The sequence below is a fragment of the Cervus canadensis genome, chromosome 3 (genome assembly GCF_019320065.1).
Source record: "Cervus canadensis isolate Bull #8, Minnesota chromosome 3, ASM1932006v1, whole genome shotgun sequence".
Lineage (NCBI taxonomy): Eukaryota > Metazoa > Chordata > Mammalia > Artiodactyla > Cervidae > Cervus > Cervus canadensis.
In genome coordinates this window covers 78133697-78154388 of record NC_057388.1, presented here as the reverse complement: position 1 = coordinate 78154388, position 20692 = coordinate 78133697, and the positions used below count along the sequence as shown (strand labels likewise).

Below are 20692 nucleotides of genomic sequence, written 5' to 3'. Positions count from 1 at the left end.
TTTCCCTCTCACCAAAAATTTGGAGCATCCTAGACCTCAATTTTCCAAAGTATTCATTAATAATAAATTATAGTACATGCCACATGTTATAGGAATAATACATGAAATGAGCCATAAAAAGCTTATGTTTGTACCTGGCACACGCGTGTTTAATATTATTAAACTATTAGCCTAGACTTCTAAAAAGTCTCCAGTTTCATTTCCTCTAGTTTGTATTTCATACCATTACACTAATTATTTCTAAAATGCTAATCTGATCATGTGACTCATTCCCTCACCTAAAAGAATGTTAAGGACTCCCTTCTCCATTGACAGAATAAAACCCAAGATTTCTTCTACCTGGATAGTCTTTCCAACATCAACCTCTTCCCCTGGCATATCTTATCACCTGATGACCATGGATGACCCCTTCTTGGGTTCATTCAGGGTAAGTTCTGCAGAAGGACCATTCCTGACCTGGTCTCCTGCCCCTCAGCTAAGGTGGGAGGACTCTCCTTTGCTGGATAGCACAGAGCACGCTTCTCTTCAACGACACATTACCGTGCATATCTGGCCTTTTGTTTATTAGCTTTCTCTATCACAAGCCCCAGGAGAGCAAACACTGTGTCTTACTCCTCTCTGCATCTCTGTCCTCTAGAACAGTGTCAGGCCCATAACTGAGACTCAATGCAATGTTTGCTACTAAAATCAATGAGAGCATAAGATCTCCTACAAAGTCCAAGCCATCAGCAGAAATAACAAAGCCCCACAGGAGTGAATGCCACCCAGAGATTAGGGATAATAAAGAGTAGAGCTCATTGAATTCAATTTCATAGAATGCCTGTAGCAGAGATGTGGGGGGACTTCCGAGAGCAACTGGAGCGCTTTATAGCTGAGGAACATCTGGCACATTTTACAAATGAGGCAGTCGACAGGCCTGGATTATCCCATAGTTGCCTCTCAAAACAGACCCAGGACTCATCACTCTACTGGGTGAGATCTCATTCTCTGTAATGCTGCCTGTATTAAACTGCTCCATTAGTTAGCTAGAGTTCTTCTTGTGAAAACCAGAAAAATGGGCCATGAAAGCACTTTGAAAAAGCAAATTATAATCTACTTAATGCATAACCCTTATCTTTAAGTGTGTTCCCAAAACTCAAAATATGCTCCAAGGAATGCTGATTCTTTCTAAGACTTTGAGAAGAAAAAAAGCATTCTACAATTAAATCAGTGGAAAATGCTGCCTTTGCGCCACAGGCCTATGGGAGATTAGATTAAGGGTTAAGGGTTCTGATAAACTCTGTAGTAAACTGTTTAAAAACTCATTCCAACCAGCCTCAGCCAGAGTCATTTAAACAGAGATCTCTCTCAGAGAATATCGTTAGTCATTCAATCAGCAAAATGTGTGGGGAAAAGCTACTAGACAGTCCTTCCTCCTACATACGTGTATGTCACCATTAGAAGTGGGATGCAGGGCACAGACTGATGGAAGAGTCTCTTTGATGCTGCACCCAATGTCTCCCTGGAGACAAGTCTTCTCACAGTGGATTCTCCCTTCAGACCACATTAAGGAAAAGAAATAAGCCAGTCTTTTTAAATAACATTCTCCATACTAGGGCAATAAAATAGACCAAAATACATAGTCTTCGAAGAGAGATCCAATTCGCTCATTCATGTAACAAAAGTATCCACTTTTAAAAATCAGCTAACAAAGAGAAAATCCTATACTCAAAACTGTATGACTTCTTGTGTTCAAATCTTGAATCAGCAATGAAAGAATTACCTACAGTACCTTCTATTTTCTGACCAAACTGTTATAAATATTTGAGGTTAATATTTTTAGAGCAGTTAATTATGACCTCTGTGAATTGCGCAGGTTAAATCCTCTGAGTCTTACTTCTTTACAAATGCAAGACAAGGCTAATGTTATTTAGCCTGTGATGGGTGGTGACAAAGAAGTAACATGCCTAAAACACTTAGTACACAGCCTACCACATAGTAAAGTGAAGTAGCTCAGTCATGTCCGACTCTTTGTGACCCCATGGACTGTAGTCTACCACGCTCCTCCGTCCATGAGATTTTCCAAGCAAGAGTACTGGAGTGGGTTGTCATTTCCTTCTCCAGAGGATCTTCCTGACCCAGGGATCGAACCTGGGTCTCTCATTAAAAAGCAACAGAGGTAAGTTGTCATTACTCCATTGTACAGATGAACTCGAATTATGAAACAATGCAATACTGATGGCTACATAGTTCAAAGACAGTACAAGGGAAAAGCAAGGTCTCAGGAAACTCAGAGACCAGACGGTACATTGCACCCCTGCTGTTTAGTAAGCCCATGACCCTGGACAAGCTATTTGACCCTTCTATGCCTGGCTTTTTAACAATAAAATGAAGATAAAATAAGTACCTGCCTCATAGAGTTGTCAGGTGAATTGAAATTATATGACTGGTTTATAAAATAATAAAAGCTTAAATACATCTTAGTTTAAAAATTACTTTCACTTATTTTGATTTTTATGACTAATTTTTATTAAGAGTTTCATTATGTAGCCATAACTTTGTAATCAATTTCATACATCCATACATTGAAACTGTTAAGAATAAATTCTTGGAAATGAAACTAGTGTATCAAAAGGCATGCCCCCCCCCCACACACACAAAATCAAAAATCACATATAAAAGCCTTTGCCAAATCTCTCTTCAGGAAAGCAGTCTTACCAGAAGTGTACAAAAGGAGTCCATTTCCCACAGCTCTGCCAATGCTAGGCATTACAGCTTTGTTTTGAGTCTTTTTTTTTAACTTTTTATGTCTTTGAACACTTAGAAGAAAAATAACATCTTCTCCCTTTGATATCATTTTATATTCTTTGAATACTCAGGACAAGCACTTTTTACATTTATTACCCATCTACAGATCTTCTTTGATTAATTTTCTCTCCATATGTTCTACTCAGTCTTTCTTTTGATCCACTAATCTTCATTTAGCTTACTGACTGAGCTCTTTATATCCTGGCTCACTTTGACTAAAATATGCTGCCAAAATAATTTTTTAAACATTGTGTACATTAATGAGGTCAAATCTCTCAAACTTGCCCTTTCCAATTTCTGCCTTCTGGGGGATCCTTGTAAACACCTTGTCACCGGAGACTGGAGATTAAGTCTACTGTATTTTATTCTGGGACTTGAGCGCATCTCTTTGTCTACATATTTAAATCTTCACTATATTTGGAAATGAGAAGAAGAGAATAAAGAGTGATGTTGGGAATCTCACTTTTTTTCTGAGTGTTTGGCAAGTTTACCCAAGACTCATTGTCAGATGATCCATTCTCTCCCCACTAATCTCAAAATCTGCCTTATCACGCACCGTGGGCACTTGAATCTGACCCAGTGCCAGCAACTGGATATCTCCGGAGGCAGAAATAGAGTACCCAACTTGATTCCTCTCTCCACTCTCCACCACTAGCCTTATTTCCTTGCCTTGAATATCAGGAGACTAGAAACAGCAGCAGAGCCTCTTTCCCCTACAGTGGCAGGGATGCTGGTGCAGCCGGTCCCAAGTCACAGGCAATTCAGGGCGGTGCTTCCTGTTAATGCTGCTGCCATCCCTCGCCCGCTCCTGCTAGAGGGCTTATGTGCAAGGCTAAGAGCGTCCAACTCTTGGGACATACTCTCCCTTGGGATGAAACCAGCTGCAGCTTTTCTTAAACAAGGTCTGCAGCTCACTCTATCTAACAACTCTTCCTAGAAAGCTCTGGCACATGGGAGGCACTTATTCCTAGTTTCCAGCATAAGGAAACTTATTCTCCTTATATACCTGATTATCATTTCAATGGGAACTGGGGAGTAGGTAGAACGGAACACCTGTGCTCCAGTACCCATCCTGCCAGAAAGCCAAATGGCTTTCTAATTAACACTCGATCCTGTCACTCTTGAATTCCAAGAACAACCTGTGCTTGGTAACATGCAGTAAACAACCCATACACATTACCTTTGATAGCTGCTAAGTATCCTCGGAGTTCTCGCTGAAGTCTGGTCCCCTCGGCCTGAAAACACACAAACACAGAGCTCTTCAACATCGTGTTTACATTCTGCATGCAAACATGTACAAAGCCATAAGCTTAGAGTTATTTTTACCAGAAGCTCATTCTTGAAAGAAAATAAATATGTGAATTCAGACTAAACAAGATATCCATTACTCTAGATACTTACAGAGATTTTATTCAGCTTAAGAGGGAAAGGAGAAGGCAAATAAGACTTTGCTAAGAATAGAAACTGTGACCCACCATACAGCCTTCTATACATTCAAGAGCTAGTGAGTCTCTCAATTTTGACACATAGGTTACAAGGTAGGAAACTTACCACCACTGTTCACTGTTTAACATGGTAGCTACTAGCCCAAGGTTGTCACGCGTTTACAATGTAGCTAGCCCGAATGCAGATGTACTGTAAGTATAAAATACTTACCGGGTTACAGAGATTTAGTACCAAAAACATACACACACACATATATATATACATATATCATTAATATATTCTAGATAGACTGTAGATTAATACAATATTTTGGAGATAATGCATTAAACTATATTATTAAGATTCATTGTAACTCTTTTCAGTTTTTCTTAAACTGAAGTATCATGCACGCTCAGTTGCTCAGTCATGTCTGACTCTTTGCAACCCATGGACTGTATAGCCCGCCAGCCTTCTCTGTCTGAGGAATTTTCCAGGCAAGAATACAGAAGTGGGTTGCCACGCCCTTCTCCAGAGGATCTTCTTGACCCAGGGATCAAACATGAGTTGGTTTATAATACTGTGTTAGTTTCAAGTGTACAGCATCTTTTTACTTTTTAAAAGTAAAATTTTTACTAGAAAATTTTTAATTATGAATGTGGTGTGCATTATATTCCTACTGGACATCACCAAAATCGAGAAATTGTTAAATTGTACATTTTGGCCTATGAATACTTGTTTTGGTTTGGAATGCATTTAGAAACTCGAAGACTCTGAGACTAGGAGTAGATTCTGGTCTGGAGTTACCCAGGAAATGTTAATGGTAGCGTGGAGAAGTGAGGCAGGGAGGGACAGAGCGGTAACTCAAGGTGCACTAACAAGCAAGTTTCCACAATGGGCAGTCCTGCCTTAATTCAACTGGGGAACTCTAGGAGACAGACTCAAACACCCTACAGACATCCTCACCAAGGGGCAAGTGAGTTGGTGATATATCATCTCCTGTTGGACACTGGCTAATGGCTGCTTCTTAAAATGAAAGTGAAAGTCGCTCAGTCATGTCCGTCTCTTGTGACCCCATGGAATAGTCCATGGAATTCTCCAGGCCAGAATACTGGAGTGGGTAGCCTGTCCTTTCTCCAGAGGATCTTGCCAGCCCAGAAGTCAAACCAGGGTCTCCTGCATTGCAGGCAGATTCTTTACCAGCTGAGCTAGCAAGGACCCTGAAGCCTGATTCTGGGGAACATGAATTCCCCATTAATCCACACATGGGCAGACAGGTCTCCAGGAACCATAGTAAGACCTCAATCAAAGAGTTCTGCTGTTGGCAACTGCAAGTCATATACTGGGCTCAAAAAAGGTAGGTACGAAAGGCATATAGCTGGCCACCAACAGTTGTCTATGACACTGCAAGGAAACACATCAAAAAAAAAATGTATTCTAACTGCACAGTCATTGAACAGAAGTACACAGAACTAGCAGATAGAATGACTCCACCTTGAAAATTAATATGATCACAACTATTGTATAACTCTAACTTGATAGTTAATAATACACCCACTAATATAGTAACTATAATGGTCATATTCATTTCAACAAGCATTTGTTAGAATTTACCAAAAAGGAATCCCTTAGAAGAAATGAAGTAGCTTTTATAGTGAACAAAACAGTCTGAAATGCAGTACTTGGATGCAATCTCAAAAATGACAGAATGAACACTGGGGTGCATGTGTCTCTTTCAGATCTGGTTTCCTCAGTGTGTATGCCCAGAAGTGGTATTGCTGGGTCATATGGCAGTTCCATTTCCAGTTTTTTAAGAAATCTCCACACTGTTTTCCATAGTGGCTGTACTAGTTTGCATTCCCACCAACAGTGTAAGAGGGTTCCCTTTTCTCCACACCCTCTCCAGCATCTATAGTGAAACAGATCACCAGCCCAGGCTGGATACATGAGACAAGTGCTCGGGCCTGGTGCACTGGGAAGACCCAGAGGAATCGGGTGGAGAGGGAGGTGGGAGGGGGGATCTGGATGGGGAATACATGTAACTCCATGGCTGATTCATGTCAATGTATGACAAAACCCACTGCAATGTTGTGAAGTAATTAGCCTCCAACTAATAAAAATTAATGGAAAAAAAAAAAAAAAAGACAGAATGATCTCTGTTCATTTCCAAGGCAAACCATTCAGTATCCCAGTAATCCAAGTGTATGCCTCAACCACTAATGCCAAAGAAGCTGAAGCTGAATGATTCTATGAAGACCTACAAGACCCTCTAGGAGAAGGCAATGGCAACCCACTCCAGTACTCTCGCCTGGAAAATCCCATGGATGGAGGAGCCTGGTAGGCTGCAGTCCATGGGATCGCTAAGAGTCGGACAGGACTGAGCGACTTCACTTTCACCTTTCCTTTCAGGCATTGGAGAAGGAAATGGCAACCCACTCCAGTGATCTTGCCTGAAGAATCCCAGGGACGGGGGAGCCTGGTGGGCTGCCGTCTATGGGGTCGCACAGAGTTGGACACGACTGAAGTGACTTAGCAGCAGCAGCAGCACAAGGCCTTCTAGAACTAACACCCAAAGAAGATGTCCTTTTCATCACAGAGGACTGGAATGGGAAAGTAGGAAGTCAAGAGATACCTGGAGTAACAGGCAAGTTTGGCCTTGGAGTACAAAATGAAGCAGGGCAAAGGCTAACACAGTTTTGCCAAGAGAACGGACTGGTCATACTAAACACCCTCTTCCAAGGGTGTTGGAACACAAGAGACAACTCTACACATGGATATCACCACATGGTCAATAATGAAGTCAGATTGATTATATTCTTTGCAGCTGAAGAAGGAGAAGCCCTATATAGTCAGCAAAAACAAGATTGGGAGCTGACTATGGCTCAGATCATGAACTCCTTATTGCAAAATTCAGACTTAAATTGAAGAAAGTAAGGAAAAACACAAGACCATTAAGGTATGACCTAAAACAAATCCCTTGTGATTATACAGTGGAAGTGACAAATAGATTCAAGGGATTAGATCTGATATACAGAGTGCCTGATGACTATGGATGGAGGCTCATGACATTGTATAGGAGGTAGTGATCAAGACCATCCCCAAGAGAAAGAAATGCAAAAAGGCAAAATGGTTGTCTGAGGAGGCCTTACAAATAGCTGAGAGAAGAGAGAAGCTAAAGGCAAAGGAGAAAAGGAAAGATGTACCTATCTGAATGCAGAGTTCCAAAGAATAGCAAGGAGAAATAAGAAAGCTTTCCTCAGTGATCAAGGCAAAGAAACAGAGGAAAACAATTTAATGGGAAAGACTAGAGATCTCTTCAAGAAAATTAGAGATACCAAGAGAACATTTCATGCAAAGATGACCACAATAAAGGACAGAAACAGTATGGACCTAAAAGAAGCAGAAGATATTAAGAAGAGGTGGCAAGAATACACAGATGAACTAAACAAAAAGATCTTCATGACCCAGATAACCACGATGGTGTGATCACTCACCTAGAGCCAGACATCCTGGAATGTGAAGTCAAGTAGGCCTTAGGAAGCATCACTACGAACAAAGCTAGTGGAGGTGATGGAATTCCAGTTGAGCTATTTCAAATCCTAAAAGATGATGCTGTGAAAGTGCTGCACTCAATAAGCCAGCAAATTTGGAAAACTCAGCAGTGGCTGCAGGACTGGAAAAGGTCAGTTTCATTCCAATTCCAAAGAAAGGCAATGCCAAAGAATGCTCAAACTACCGCACAATTGCACTCATCTCACATGCTAGCAAAGTAATGCTCAAAATTCTCCAAGCCAGGCTTCAACAGTACATGAACCAAGAACTTCCAAATGTTCAAGTTGGTTTTAGAAAAGGCAGAGGAACCAGAGATCAAATTACCAACATCCGTTGGATCATAAAAAAAGCAAGAGAGTTCCAGAAAAACATCTGCTTTATTGACTAATCTAAAGCCTTTGACTGTGTGGATCACAACAAACTATGGAAAATTCTTCAAGAGATGAGAATACCAGACCACCTGACCTGACTCCTGAGAAATCTGTATGCAGGTCAAGAAGCAACATTTAGAATTGGACATGGAACAACAAACTGGTTCCAAATCAGGAAAGGAGTATGTCAAGGCTGCATATTATCACCCTGCTTATTTAACTTATATGCAGAGTACATCATGTGAAATGCTGGGCTGGATGACACACAAGCTGGAATCAAGATTGCTGGGAGAAATAACCTCAGATATGCAGATGACATCACCCTTATAGAAAGCGAGGAGGAACTCAAGAGTCTCGTGATAAAAGTGAAAGAAAAGTGAAAAATCTTGCTTGAAACTCAACATTCAAAAACTAAGATCATGGCATCTGTTCCCATCATTTCATGGCAAATAGATGGGGAAACAGTGGAAACAGTAAGAGACTTTATTTTCTTGGGCTCTGCAGATGGGGATTGCAGCCATGAAATTAAAAGACGCTTGCTCCTTGGGAGAAAAGGTATGACTAACCTAGACAGCATATCAAAAAGTAGAGACATTACTTTGCCAACAAAGGTCTGTCTAGTCAAAGCTATGGTTTTTCCAGTAGTTATGTATGGATGTGAGAGTTGGACCATAAAGAAACTGAGTGCCAAAGAATTGATGCATTTGAACTGTGGTGTTGGAGAAGACTCTTGAGAGTCCCTTGGATGGCAAGGAGATCACACCAGTCAATCCTAAAGGAAATCAGTCTTGAATATTCATCAGAAGGACTGATGCTAAAGCTGAGGCTCCAATACTTTGGCCACCTGATCCGAAGAACCAACTGTTTAGAAAAGACCCTGATGCTGGGAAAGACTAAAGGCAGGAGGAGGAGAAGGGGATGACAGAGAATGAGATGGTTGGGTGGCATCACCATCTCTATGGATATGAGTTTGAACAAGCTCCAGGAGTTGGTAATGGAAAGGGAAGCCTGGAGTGCTTCAATTCATGGGGTCGCAGAGTCAGACAGGACTGAACGACTGAACTGAACTGAACCAAAGAAGAAAGAGGATGAAGAGAAAAAAACTACTTCCTTCAGTAAATTACTATCTTGTAGAGGAACTAAAATATCTATAGGAAAAATTGCATCTCAAAGCAGATTGTGTTAACTCTGAATAGTCATCCAGAGTGTTTGGGAGTATAAAGGAAAGATAAAATGCCCAGTGCATTTAAAAACAGATAGTGATTAATACAAATAAACTCCAAAAAAAAGTGTTTAAGACCATGCTGGACTCCAAAATAAATTCTGGAAGAGAATATTTTCCTAGATGTTATAATGCAGGTATAGTGACATCATTTCTCTAAAGTCTATGTAAAACTCTAGTGAGGTTTTCTTTACCTGCCTTAAGCTCAAGCTATTTTTACAACTCTGTAAATCCAGGTATTACTAGATGAAAGCTTAATGTTAAGTCATTTGTTAGCACATATAACCTTCAACACGAATGGTGGTATTCAGAATGGCAACATAGAAATCATCAGAGTTCTAAACAACTGACTCCCTTTCTTGTGGCTCAGTATGGCTGGATATGAAACTCTAGGTTTCCTTTGTCTTTCTGAGTCATTCAGAAATACAGTGTGAAAGCAAACTGCCACACACTAGATGGTTGGATGGAATCACCCACTCAATGGACATGAGTTTGAGCAAGCTCCGGGAGTTGGCGAAGGACAGGGAAGCCTGGCGTGCTGCAGTCCATGGGGTCACAAAGAGTCAGACATGATGGAGAAACTGAACAACAATAGTGGCTTTCCAAAACATCAAAGTATAGTGTAAAACTGTAGGCAAATGATAAGGAGAATGAAGAAGAATGCTAGTGATAAACACTTGGGTAAAGGTAGAAGATAAGAAGGATCCAGAGAAGAAACAGGTAGAGTCAAGCCAAGGTCCCCAACATGAACATGAAGAGAATCTGAGGAAAAAAGAAGGAAGTCTTTTCCAGCTGATTATCTATTTCGTGACAGGTACTGTGTAAGATTCTAAGTATATAAAATACTGAAAAGATATCTTGGGGGAGATTTTATTATTGTCACATCTACACTGTACCTCCCTACCAGATCTACTTGGGGGAGGATTATAGTTCCTGCCCCATCAACATCAAGCTTGGTTGTAGGACTTGATTTAGTTAATGAAATGTGAGTGGAAGTGCCCATGTGCTACTTCTGAGCAGAAGGTGTAAGAACCATCACATACTCTTACCATGTCTTCTCCCCTTTAGTATGAGCCCCATAATGTTTCAGGCTGGGGTTGCTTCTCCAGCCTGGATCTCAGAGTGAAGGGAAGATGAAGAACACATCTGTGTACGTTTTCATAAGTGAGAAACCAATCTGCTCTTAAAAGCCAACGAGGTATTGCCACCACGGCATGACCTACCATAAAAAGCCTGATACAATGGTTCACCATCAAGAGCGGAAATGCAGAAAGGCAGAGGAGGTTGAAATCTAACAGTAACAGCAAAAAAAAAAAAAAAAGCCAGTGGAGTTACTGAGCAGAAAAGCATTAAAGGTACTTACAGAAACACTTCAGAAAGGAACTCAAATTGAAAAGATGAAAAAAAGAAAAGAAAAGATGATGAACAAAGTGAATGGTTTAGCAAATGGAGTTTGAGAGGCAGTCATGTAATTGATAGAGGTAGCATAGTACTGAGAGGACAGCAAGGCCAGAATCATTTGTCCCAACAGATGGCAGATTATTTACAGAAAATAGTATGTGAACTTCAGACATGTGATCTACCCAGGCTGATCTAGAACCAGGCTGATCTAAAGCCTACATCCTAAAAGGGGCAATTAGGAAGGTATGACTCCCCCAAGGCCACATTTTTCAAAATAAGTTAAGTGTAGAGTTTGGGGGTACTTAATGGTTTGTCTAGGTCACTTATAGCCACAAAATAAACCTAAAACATCTCTGTGGAACATCCATTTATTGAGGTTGAAGGAAGCTAACAGATAAATCATTACTTTGCCACCACGAAGCCACCTTGTTATGATGTAGAATGAAAAACTGCATAGAGATGAAACAGAACTTCACAGATGTCTCCTGTCTCCAGACATCTGCTTTAGGGCTCTGCTCTACTGCTGTTCTGCTCCTTCCCCAGAAGAATGCAAGAAGTACTTAGCTAAGGCAGGCCTCATGTCTCACCCAGAAGGATGCTCTCCCTGAAGGAAGTAATATAAAGCCAACCAGAGTAAATGGTGGTTCTGAGTTACCATGACTGCCTAGAGTACCTGGAAACAATAAAAGAACAGTGAGGAAGGGCATTCTTTTCCCAAATATTTAAGGAATAAAGCATGTCAAATTAAGTCCACTACTAAGTCTCTGCCTTTTCTTTGAGCACTAGAAGGACAATGAAATATTCAGGTTCTAATCTATACACTGAATTCATCTAGCCCAAAGGGGTTAATAAAAATTTTTTTTAATAAATTAAGAATCCCAGGAGAAATGTTAAATATTGTGCATGGAAGAAAGTTCAAACTATATAATAATGGCTTAACTAGATGAGTTCAATTTAACTAGATAAACTGGAAGCTAATTTAAATAACTTTATTCTTCTCCAATTATTAACATTCCTAATTTTCCCCATGAGTATTAAGGTTCATAAAGCATTTGGTAATAACCATATTGAATTTCATATAAAGTTATGCCTGAGTCAAAAAGGTATAAGTCTCTGGAGAGAAATTTTTCACCTACAATATGTCACAGAGTAGTTCTTTTGCACAAAACCTATTGCATAATAAAATTCTTGCATCATTATTCTATCTGAATCACAAGTAAGGTTTAAATGAGAAATAAATTCTTATAGCACTGCTAAGATTTCACTGAATCTAAAGTTCATTCCACATTCCTCTGAAAATTTCCATTTCAGTAATTCATCCTTGAATTATGTATTGTGCATGTTTATGTGTACAGAAAAGAGATTCAAAATTCCACAACCTTGAGAATTTTTCCTGCTAGTTCTTAATATTGTTATCAACAGGACAAGATAAAATTATTATTCTAACTCTTGGTCACACTCTCCTCAGGGTTTATGGGCAAGTGAATCTTATTATAATTAAGTTGTCTGCATTGCTTACTAATACTCCTATTTGGAAAAGATCCAAGAAGGATTCACCACCCACCTGGCATATAGTATAATAACATGGCCTTGCTGTTACTCAGAGGTTCTTCATTTTTTCAAATGAATCATTTATCAGTGTCAGGAGCAGCTGCCTCTCAAGCCCAGAAGGTCCCCCAGGCCTCACTTTCTTCCCACACAGCCTGAGGGAGTGACTTGTTTCTCCCTCCTCATTAAAGCTACTTCCACCCACTCCCTTCCTTGGGTGTCACACCCTCACAGGGCTGGGGAGAAGAAAGCTGTCTCCCCAGTCTTCTGTTTCCTGGATGTCCTGGAAAATAACCCAGGGTCATTTTGGGTTTCATCAGGAAGCCACCAAGAATTAATAGGCAAGCAAAAGTATTCATGGTTTTAAAAGATTACAAAGGTCTGAGAATCATCACCTCGTTTAAAAAAAAAAAATTCCCTTTTTTCTCTTGCTAAGTGGTCTCTTGAAGCTGTTGCTTTCTTCCCCTAGTCCTGTGAGCACCTCTCATGGTAATCTGCCTCTAAGGATTAGACTGAAGTATAAAATCTAATTAAATAGCTGGAGAAAGAATGAGGCAGGCACACCACCATAAAGGTTACCCAATACAAAGAAATTACATTCCATATCTAATTAAATGTGTTTCCAAGTTGTTTTACATCAGATTGGTCCTCAGAAACACCAGTTTCTTAATTATTTGTTTATATGTCTTCAGGGGAGGGGAGGGCAGAGAAGGGTGTCCAGATCCACACAGGTTGGGTTCTTGGGCAGTTCTCACATGAGTCTCTCTTCAGCACCCTGGACAGCTCCCAGACTCAGCTGTTCTTAAACTTTCAAGAATTAATCTATGCACTATCAAAGGACCAACTATAAAGGCTACCACGTCAAAGTTTCCTACTGCACTTTGGTAAGCGCAAAGCAGTGTTACAGACAGATTTCCTACAAGTTGAGCCAGGTTCCTGGTAAGGAAAGCTACCACAGACTGACATACAAAAATAGTGTCTCAAAGTCCTACAACTATGGCAAACTGTCTCTGGGCATTGGGCTTAAAAACAGGACTGCATTAAGCTATGATGAATAACATTTGAAGATTAGTGTCATGTCTTTTACTGTTTAGGTACATTAAATTCCAAAGCACTAAAAAGATATTATATATACTTATGCCTAGGACTTCAGGAGCCAATACAGAGGTAAAATTTTGTTAGCTCACTTTGCCCAGTTACTTTTGCCTGAAAGAAAGAAGACAAACATGAGACATTAATTTTACCAGATTGTATATACAATTCACAGAATGAATTAACTAAACTCATGGCAACAGTGTCTATAAACTCAGGGGCACCATGCCCCATACTATAATACTATGTGCATGACACCTTTGTTCAAGGAATATATACCACTGTGTCCCTGAGTGTACTTGCAAAACCAAATCCAGTGCATTTTATTTGCAAGACTATACAGGTCTAGCTAAACATCCTAAGGCAACAGGTATGTAATACCTATTAATAGAGCAATGTTTTGTTGAATTGACTTGTTAAAATATGGTAAATGTAATACTGATTTATATTTAGAGGTAACTTTTGTTTTAAAAATAAGAAAAAAAGCAAGCAGCAACCACAAGACAGAAAATTTTTTATTAAATATCCTTTTTATCTAAGAAACTGTGAGTTGATGATTAAAAAAGAGTCCAAGTGGAAGGCCAACAGCACTAACAGATGTATAAAACCTGGATCTGAAGAGATATAACTTCAAAAATTGGGATTTCACAACAGTAAGTCCCATCTGTTTGCCTGTGATCATGAACCTATAGAAGTTCCCAGAGTTACATTATTATTTTTGTCCTTTACTGACATTATTTTTTCTCCTGAAAAGGCTAAGTAACACATCAAAATTAAAATTGGCTCAATTTCTCAGAGTTCAGACAGGTTAACTCAATCTTAAAAGTCATGTGAGTACATTTTGTGATCATTTTTGAAACTGAGAAGATAATTAGATTATCAAGGAGATGAGATTTAATGGAGTCATAATCAGCAACTTGATGAACAGATGACTAATAATGTCTGAATCCACTTATGATCAAAGACCACATTAGGCTGCTCAACACTCCAGGCACTCTTGATTTACTAAGAAATAGTGCTCTATTCTGACAAGTTCAGGTTCCGGTTCAGTTGGAAGATGAGAGTTTTTCAAAGGTAAAAGCAGCAGGATCTCAGGAACATACATTTTTTGCTTCCTTGCTTTGAGCTCTTTGTGGTTACAAGAGCTCTCATTAAGAAACTAGCATTGATTTCATAAGCTCATTTCTTTATTTTTAAAAATTTCTTTTGCAAATCTTCATGCAAAAGATACAAGATAGGAGATTGAGTGCATTTTGAAATCACATTTCTGGGCAGTAGGGGGTGGTACACAGAAGGAAGAGACATCAAAGAGGACATCTCAGCTTCCACAGTTTTATTCAAGATTCATGGCCCAATTTCCAGCTATCCTTGTCAGCATCCCCAAGAGCACCTATGATCTGAAAACCAAATCAAATACCTTTTGCCTTTCAACAAAGTAATATTAGAAAGCTAGCTAGCAATTACACGTACCATTTTCCATGTATTTCCCTTAAGCCAATTAACTTGAGTTTATATAGATCTCTACTCTGATCTTTTGGATCAGAGTTACTCTATTGTGTGTTCAAGGAGATAGACTGCCTAGTTAGAACTGTTAAACTCACTACAGCAGGCAGGCCAGATATTGACACAGTTATATATTATTTTTCTAAACATGTACCCACAGGTTATGATCAATCAAATAACTGAGAAACTCCCTCAAAAGTTGTTACTAAGAAGAAATATTTTAAATTTTGGAAAATATTTGCACACTAAGATGGCTTTCAGTATTATAGAATTCTCACAGAAACCTGGAGTTAACCAGAAAAAGCAGTAAACTTTATTTCCAGAGACACAGACATACATGAATTCTCTTAAAATATATTGTGCAATTGTTGAGTGCAAACTTTAATGGAAACCAAGTATAAATGCAAGCAACAAGACTCAACAATTCTCTCAGAAGTTGCTTGGAAGAAATTAACTGGTATCAATTAATGAATTGATAAGCTAAGTCGCTTCAGTTGTGTCCGACTCTTTGCAACCCCATGGATGGTAGCCCACAAGGCTCCTCTGTCCATGGGATTCTCCACACAAGAATACTGGAGTAGGTTTCCATTTCCTTCTCCAGGGTATCTTCCTGACCCAGGGATCAAACCTATGTTCCTTACATCTCCCTCATTGGCAGGTGGGTTCTTTAACACTGGCGCCACCTGGAAATATATTAATGCCTACGGTCAAAATATTATCTAATCACAGAATAGTGAGCTTGCTCTAAAACACAATACATGAAAAAAATAACTACAAATTGGAGAATGTAACTGGAATTCAAGGACTGAATAACATTCTGCATAATAATAATGACTTGCTACATTGTGTCTCAAAGTAAATAAAGCTCTTAGAAGACGGAAGATACTGTACATACCAGCTGGTAATTATGGAGTAGCATGGAACTAGGGCAGCTTCAAAATCCAGGGAGGGGACAAGAGCCTTTCTCTAGTCTTGATAACTCAGGTTAGAATCAAGTCCAGGCAATGTGAGACACTCTCCAAGGGCTATTTGCTGCCAAAAGTTAGGATCAAAGAGATAAAGTAGATGACAATGAAGGGAGGCTTTGATATTGAATGAGGGAGGAGGCATGTAAAATCTAAGACAAAAGGTGAATACAGAGGTATGTGTGACAAGGAGGGATATACTGACCAAGCACCTAGCAGGTGCTAGAGAACATAGATTTCTTTAATGACTGCAACAGGTTGCTTTCCTTTAAACATTTTATAACCTAATGAGGATATAGATGCACACCTAAAACAACTGTCATACTAAAAAAAAAAAAAAATGGAACAAGAGCTATTGGATAAGCTACCAAAAAAAATGTACTCTGGGGTACATAGAGAAAGAAGGAGACTGGACAGACATTAGGTAAGAAATATCTTGTAAGTTGACCTTAAGCAAAGGTGGGACTTGAACATATGGAGATGGCAGCGCAGGCAAGGGTAGTTCAACCATAATAAAGCATTTGCAGTGGAGAAAGTGGAAGAACAGCTTGGAAGCTAGCAGGCAGGACCTAAATAACACCATCAGACATAAGAACAACCAATTATTCCTTTTTATATCATGGTTACCTGTGTTACAAATAAATAGTTCTAGGATATCTGCTCAAGAAAATCGCAGAATTTTTCAGAATGTAAATGTGGCTTGCCATAAATAAAAATTTTATCCACACATTAACACACTGTAGGAGTACATTTCATATTGACTTACTTTTTTTCAAACTTCTATTCTGTAATTTTTAATTATTTATGGACATATGTCCTAAAAAGTGTCATGAAACTGCTTACAAATATTCACACACTATTCAACACTTCTTCCATTCCAGAAATAAAAACGTGCTCTAGGAACATGCTCCAAATGATCATTTCTGTCACTAATTCAGCTTCAAGTTTGGCAAATGTTTTAAAGCTTATGTGCAAAGCACTAGATTCTGTGCAGAGAAAAAGATGAAAGCAGCCACATCGGACCCCTGGGCAGAGGAGAGATCAGTATGAAGACATGATTTTAGCTTCCAGACAATGGATTATCCTAACAATGAGAATCGCTGGCTGTGGATCCTCCAAACTGGAGAGATTTCAAAGTCCCAATATCTCTCCCCTTCCTCATCTGTGTTACACCAAATAGGCCGTCACCTGGTGGTGGGCATGGAGAGCTACACAGAATTTCAGTGGGGACTGAGAAGCCGTGAAGATGGGAGCAGAAGTGAGATTCCCTTCCTCTCTGTATGAGCAGGTCTAATTTCAGATTGTGCCTCCATTAGAGCTCCCACATCTGTACTCGCTGAAATGTGATCAAAGCTGGTTATCTGGGCCCCACCAGCCCCAGGGTTATCATTTTGTCGTAATCTGCACATCGGCCACAGGCATGCTATCTTAATGGGCAAGTTTACCAACAGGAAGGAGAGAGCCCAAAGACCTTTCTTTTACTTGGGGACCTACTCTGGATTCCTTAACACAGCCGTGAGCAGGCACTCCGGTGAACCGACGGGAAAGCACCCAACATTCACAACAGTCATTTCTGCTACTGGTCAGTAGTGCTGGTAAGAAAGCAAACAAAATAAACCCTCTGGAAAGGAAAGGGTAAAGTCACGTCTCATTCTTCCTGCTGGGTATTTCTAATCCTTGCTTTCCTTACCACTTGTCCATGGAAAGCCCTGAGTTCTCAGGAGGTGGGAGTGGTTCACTTGATTCCCATTTGCTGGACCTTCCTCTCCCTTCCTCCCTGTCCTAACTGAGCTGTTCATAAAATCTAGACCAGAAAATCCATGACAACGTGGAGCACAGTGAACAATGAGAGCATATGCACAGACCCTTCAACCAGGCTTTTGGGCTAACACAAATCAAATAACTTTTAGGAAAATAAGTCTGGCATTAAAAAGAGAATTGGAAGCTGGAAAAAGATAAAAGCTAAGTCTCAAGCTCAAACACAGACCCATTTCCATGAACAAGCAGGGAATATATGAATTACTATAAGGACTTTTATGATTTTCTTCAAGAGAATTTAAAAGCAAGCCCAAAATGTTTGAATACTTTCTAGAACATTTTAGTAGTCTACTATTGATGTAATGCTAATTGAGTATGGTCAGATGACTATAATATAACACACCAATCCAAAAAAAAAAAAGTTCACCTTATACTATACATAATATCTTTTTGGATTTGAAATATATACACACTGAAAAAAACAAATCTAGATTTCCTAGGTCAACGTCCTCAGTGAATGCCGCTGTAAGATAATGCCTTCGGGAACTTCCCTGGCAGTCCAGTGGTTAAGATTTTGCTTTTCAACACAGTGGGCATGGGTTTAATCCCAGGTCTGGGAGTTAAAATCCCACCTGTCTCATGGCCAAAAACCCCAAACATAAACAAGGAACAATATTGTAAACAAATTCAATAAAAATGTCAAAAATGGTCCACATCAAAAAATCTTTAAAGATAATGCCTTCTGCCTTTAGAATAATGATTCATGTTAATACTAAAAATAGTAGGCTTTGCAGAGGTCACCACGATCTTGATAGATCCTTCATCCTTGGTTAATGTTTCTATACAAGGACTATGTCTTTTTCAGCATATGCAGCAGATGGGAAGTGGTCACCAATATATACTGGGGATTAAAGGGACACATTTTTTTCCCTCTAGAGTATTAATAAATTCAGTCTTCAGCCGTTCTTCCCAAACTTTAATACATTTTTATAGAAGATTAAGAAACCTGTCTCCTCAACTTCCTCCCACTCCCTCCTTTTTTCCTTTTCTCCCTCTATCTACCAACAAGGTTAAGGTTCCCTCCCTCCTAGTGGCATGAAAATGACTATAATTTACTCTTTCTGGTTAAAACAAAAAATATCAAAATGAGCATTGACAAATGCAAGATGGTTTTGATGCAAGAGTATTTCCAAAGGGAACCAAATAGGGTCAGGAGACACCCTGAGAAATACTATTCCTACATTTCCATTCTGCTCGTTTTATTCTTATAAAGTAGAATTGCTTGATCAAGTTTCCCTAAATGTTGAAGTTTTACCTATATCCTGAAATCTGCTAATGATCTTGCCAGAACTTAGGTGCTGTTCTTCAAGAAAGACAGCATACTTACTATTGGCTCCACAATATTTGATAATGTTTATAGTGACAGGAATAGATGGCAGAGCAGTATTAAACTGGTAAAAGTTGATGATTTAGCCAACTGCACTTTTCTCCAATACCTTAGGCAAAAAATAGTCCTCACCTTGTTCAGTCAACAAAGTCCAAAAAGAACAATAAAAATTCACTAGAGTTGGAAAATGCAAAGTACTACCTTACATAAATGCATTCCTGAACTTCATGCTCCCCAAGTTCAGCCTTCTGGGGTGCTAAAATATCATACTATAATAAAAGGGATAGAGAAAAAAAAATCTAACAGCAGAGAACTAATTAGCTCCACAGGGACACACTAGACAGGAAGACCAAATTTCAAAGCAAAGAGTGCAATCCTCAAGTAGGAAAAACTATAAACACGAGTCACTTCTTCTATTCAAATCCAATTCCTTCAAGCAGACATTGGGGACCTCCCTGCAAAGTAACAAGAGCACTGATTGACAAGTTTATCTATGGGAAGTTGCTGCCATCCAAGTCAATAATCTACACGAGCACTCTCAATGCATGAAAAGTCTAAGAGAACTCACCAAATGAGGACGTAAGCAAACATGGAGAATCTGTTCTCCCAGAGGAGACTGGGGGGCACCTTCTTCTATGGGCCAACATCCAACATTTCTCTAAGAATTCTCTCTTCTACCTTCATAAATCCAAAGTTCTCTATAAAATTTAGTGATTTGAACAAGAACTAGTTTTCTCTCTATTACTGCTTTCTTCTCCAACTCCCCTCTCTCTTTCCACATTTTCAGATAGAATGAGATCACTGTCATTCATATTAAATTGAGTTCCTATCTGTCCAACCTTTAGTCTTAGAATGAAATTGGAGACATTCAGGAATGTGCTTTGGTGGAGACTAGTCTACCTGGTTCTACATGCTGGATTTTATATCCCCTGTGGGTAAGGAAAAGAAACAGGCTGCCTCCAGTTAGAATGCAGTCAAAAACTCTGATACACAAATGGAAAAAAAAAGAAACCTCCAGGGTCAAGGGTCTAAAAACAGAAGCAAAGGGAGTGACATAAACCCTGTGATGATTTTCCACTTCTAAGTTGTCATCACTGACGCCATGCATACTTATCTCTGAAGCCACAATATCATCTGTAGACATCGGTGGCTACAACAAAAGCAGGGAAATAAACCCATGTCCTTACATTGTCCTCACATTGTCCTCATGTCCAAACCCCATTTTCCAAAGTTGGTTGTTGCAGCCCACCTCTGAATTGAATTTTCTAACCTGAGAGGGCCCTGCTTCCTTTTCCCTGACTCTAATGCATGCTCTCTACAGGTGATATGCTAGCCACATATCAAGCCCTGGTGATATAAACAAATAATTTTTAAAATAGCTTATTTATTCACATGTCTGTTAAACACTGGAGAAGAAAATGGCAACCCGGTCCAGTATTCTTGCCTGGGAAATCCCATGAACAGAGGAGCCTGGCAGGGTACAGTCCATGGGGTGGCAAAGGGTCGGACACGACTGAGCAACTGAGCAATGCTACTACTACTATTAAACACGTAGCACCTAAGAAAGGAACAAATGTCACAAATTGCGTTTTTCAACCTTTTCTCATTATCACCGCCCTTTAGGAAACGTTTTAGGCATTTTTTTCCTAATCATACTCCTTCATAAAATCTTTAAAAAAAATCA

The 20692-nt window shown here is 39.5% G+C and overlaps 1 protein-coding gene across 2 annotated transcripts in view; it reads right to left on the bottom strand.

Annotated features, from left to right (window-relative positions):
• Positions 1 to 20692, bottom strand: part of AMPH (amphiphysin) — a 210384-nt gene that overhangs the window by 87386 nt on the left and 102306 nt on the right. For both annotated transcript variants that reach the window (XM_043463553.1, XM_043463552.1), the window contains exon 3: positions 3968 to 4022. In XM_043463553.1, the coding sequence (XP_043319488.1) occupies positions 3968 to 4022 (55 nt within the window). The remainder of the gene's footprint in view (positions 1 to 3967; positions 4023 to 20692) is intronic.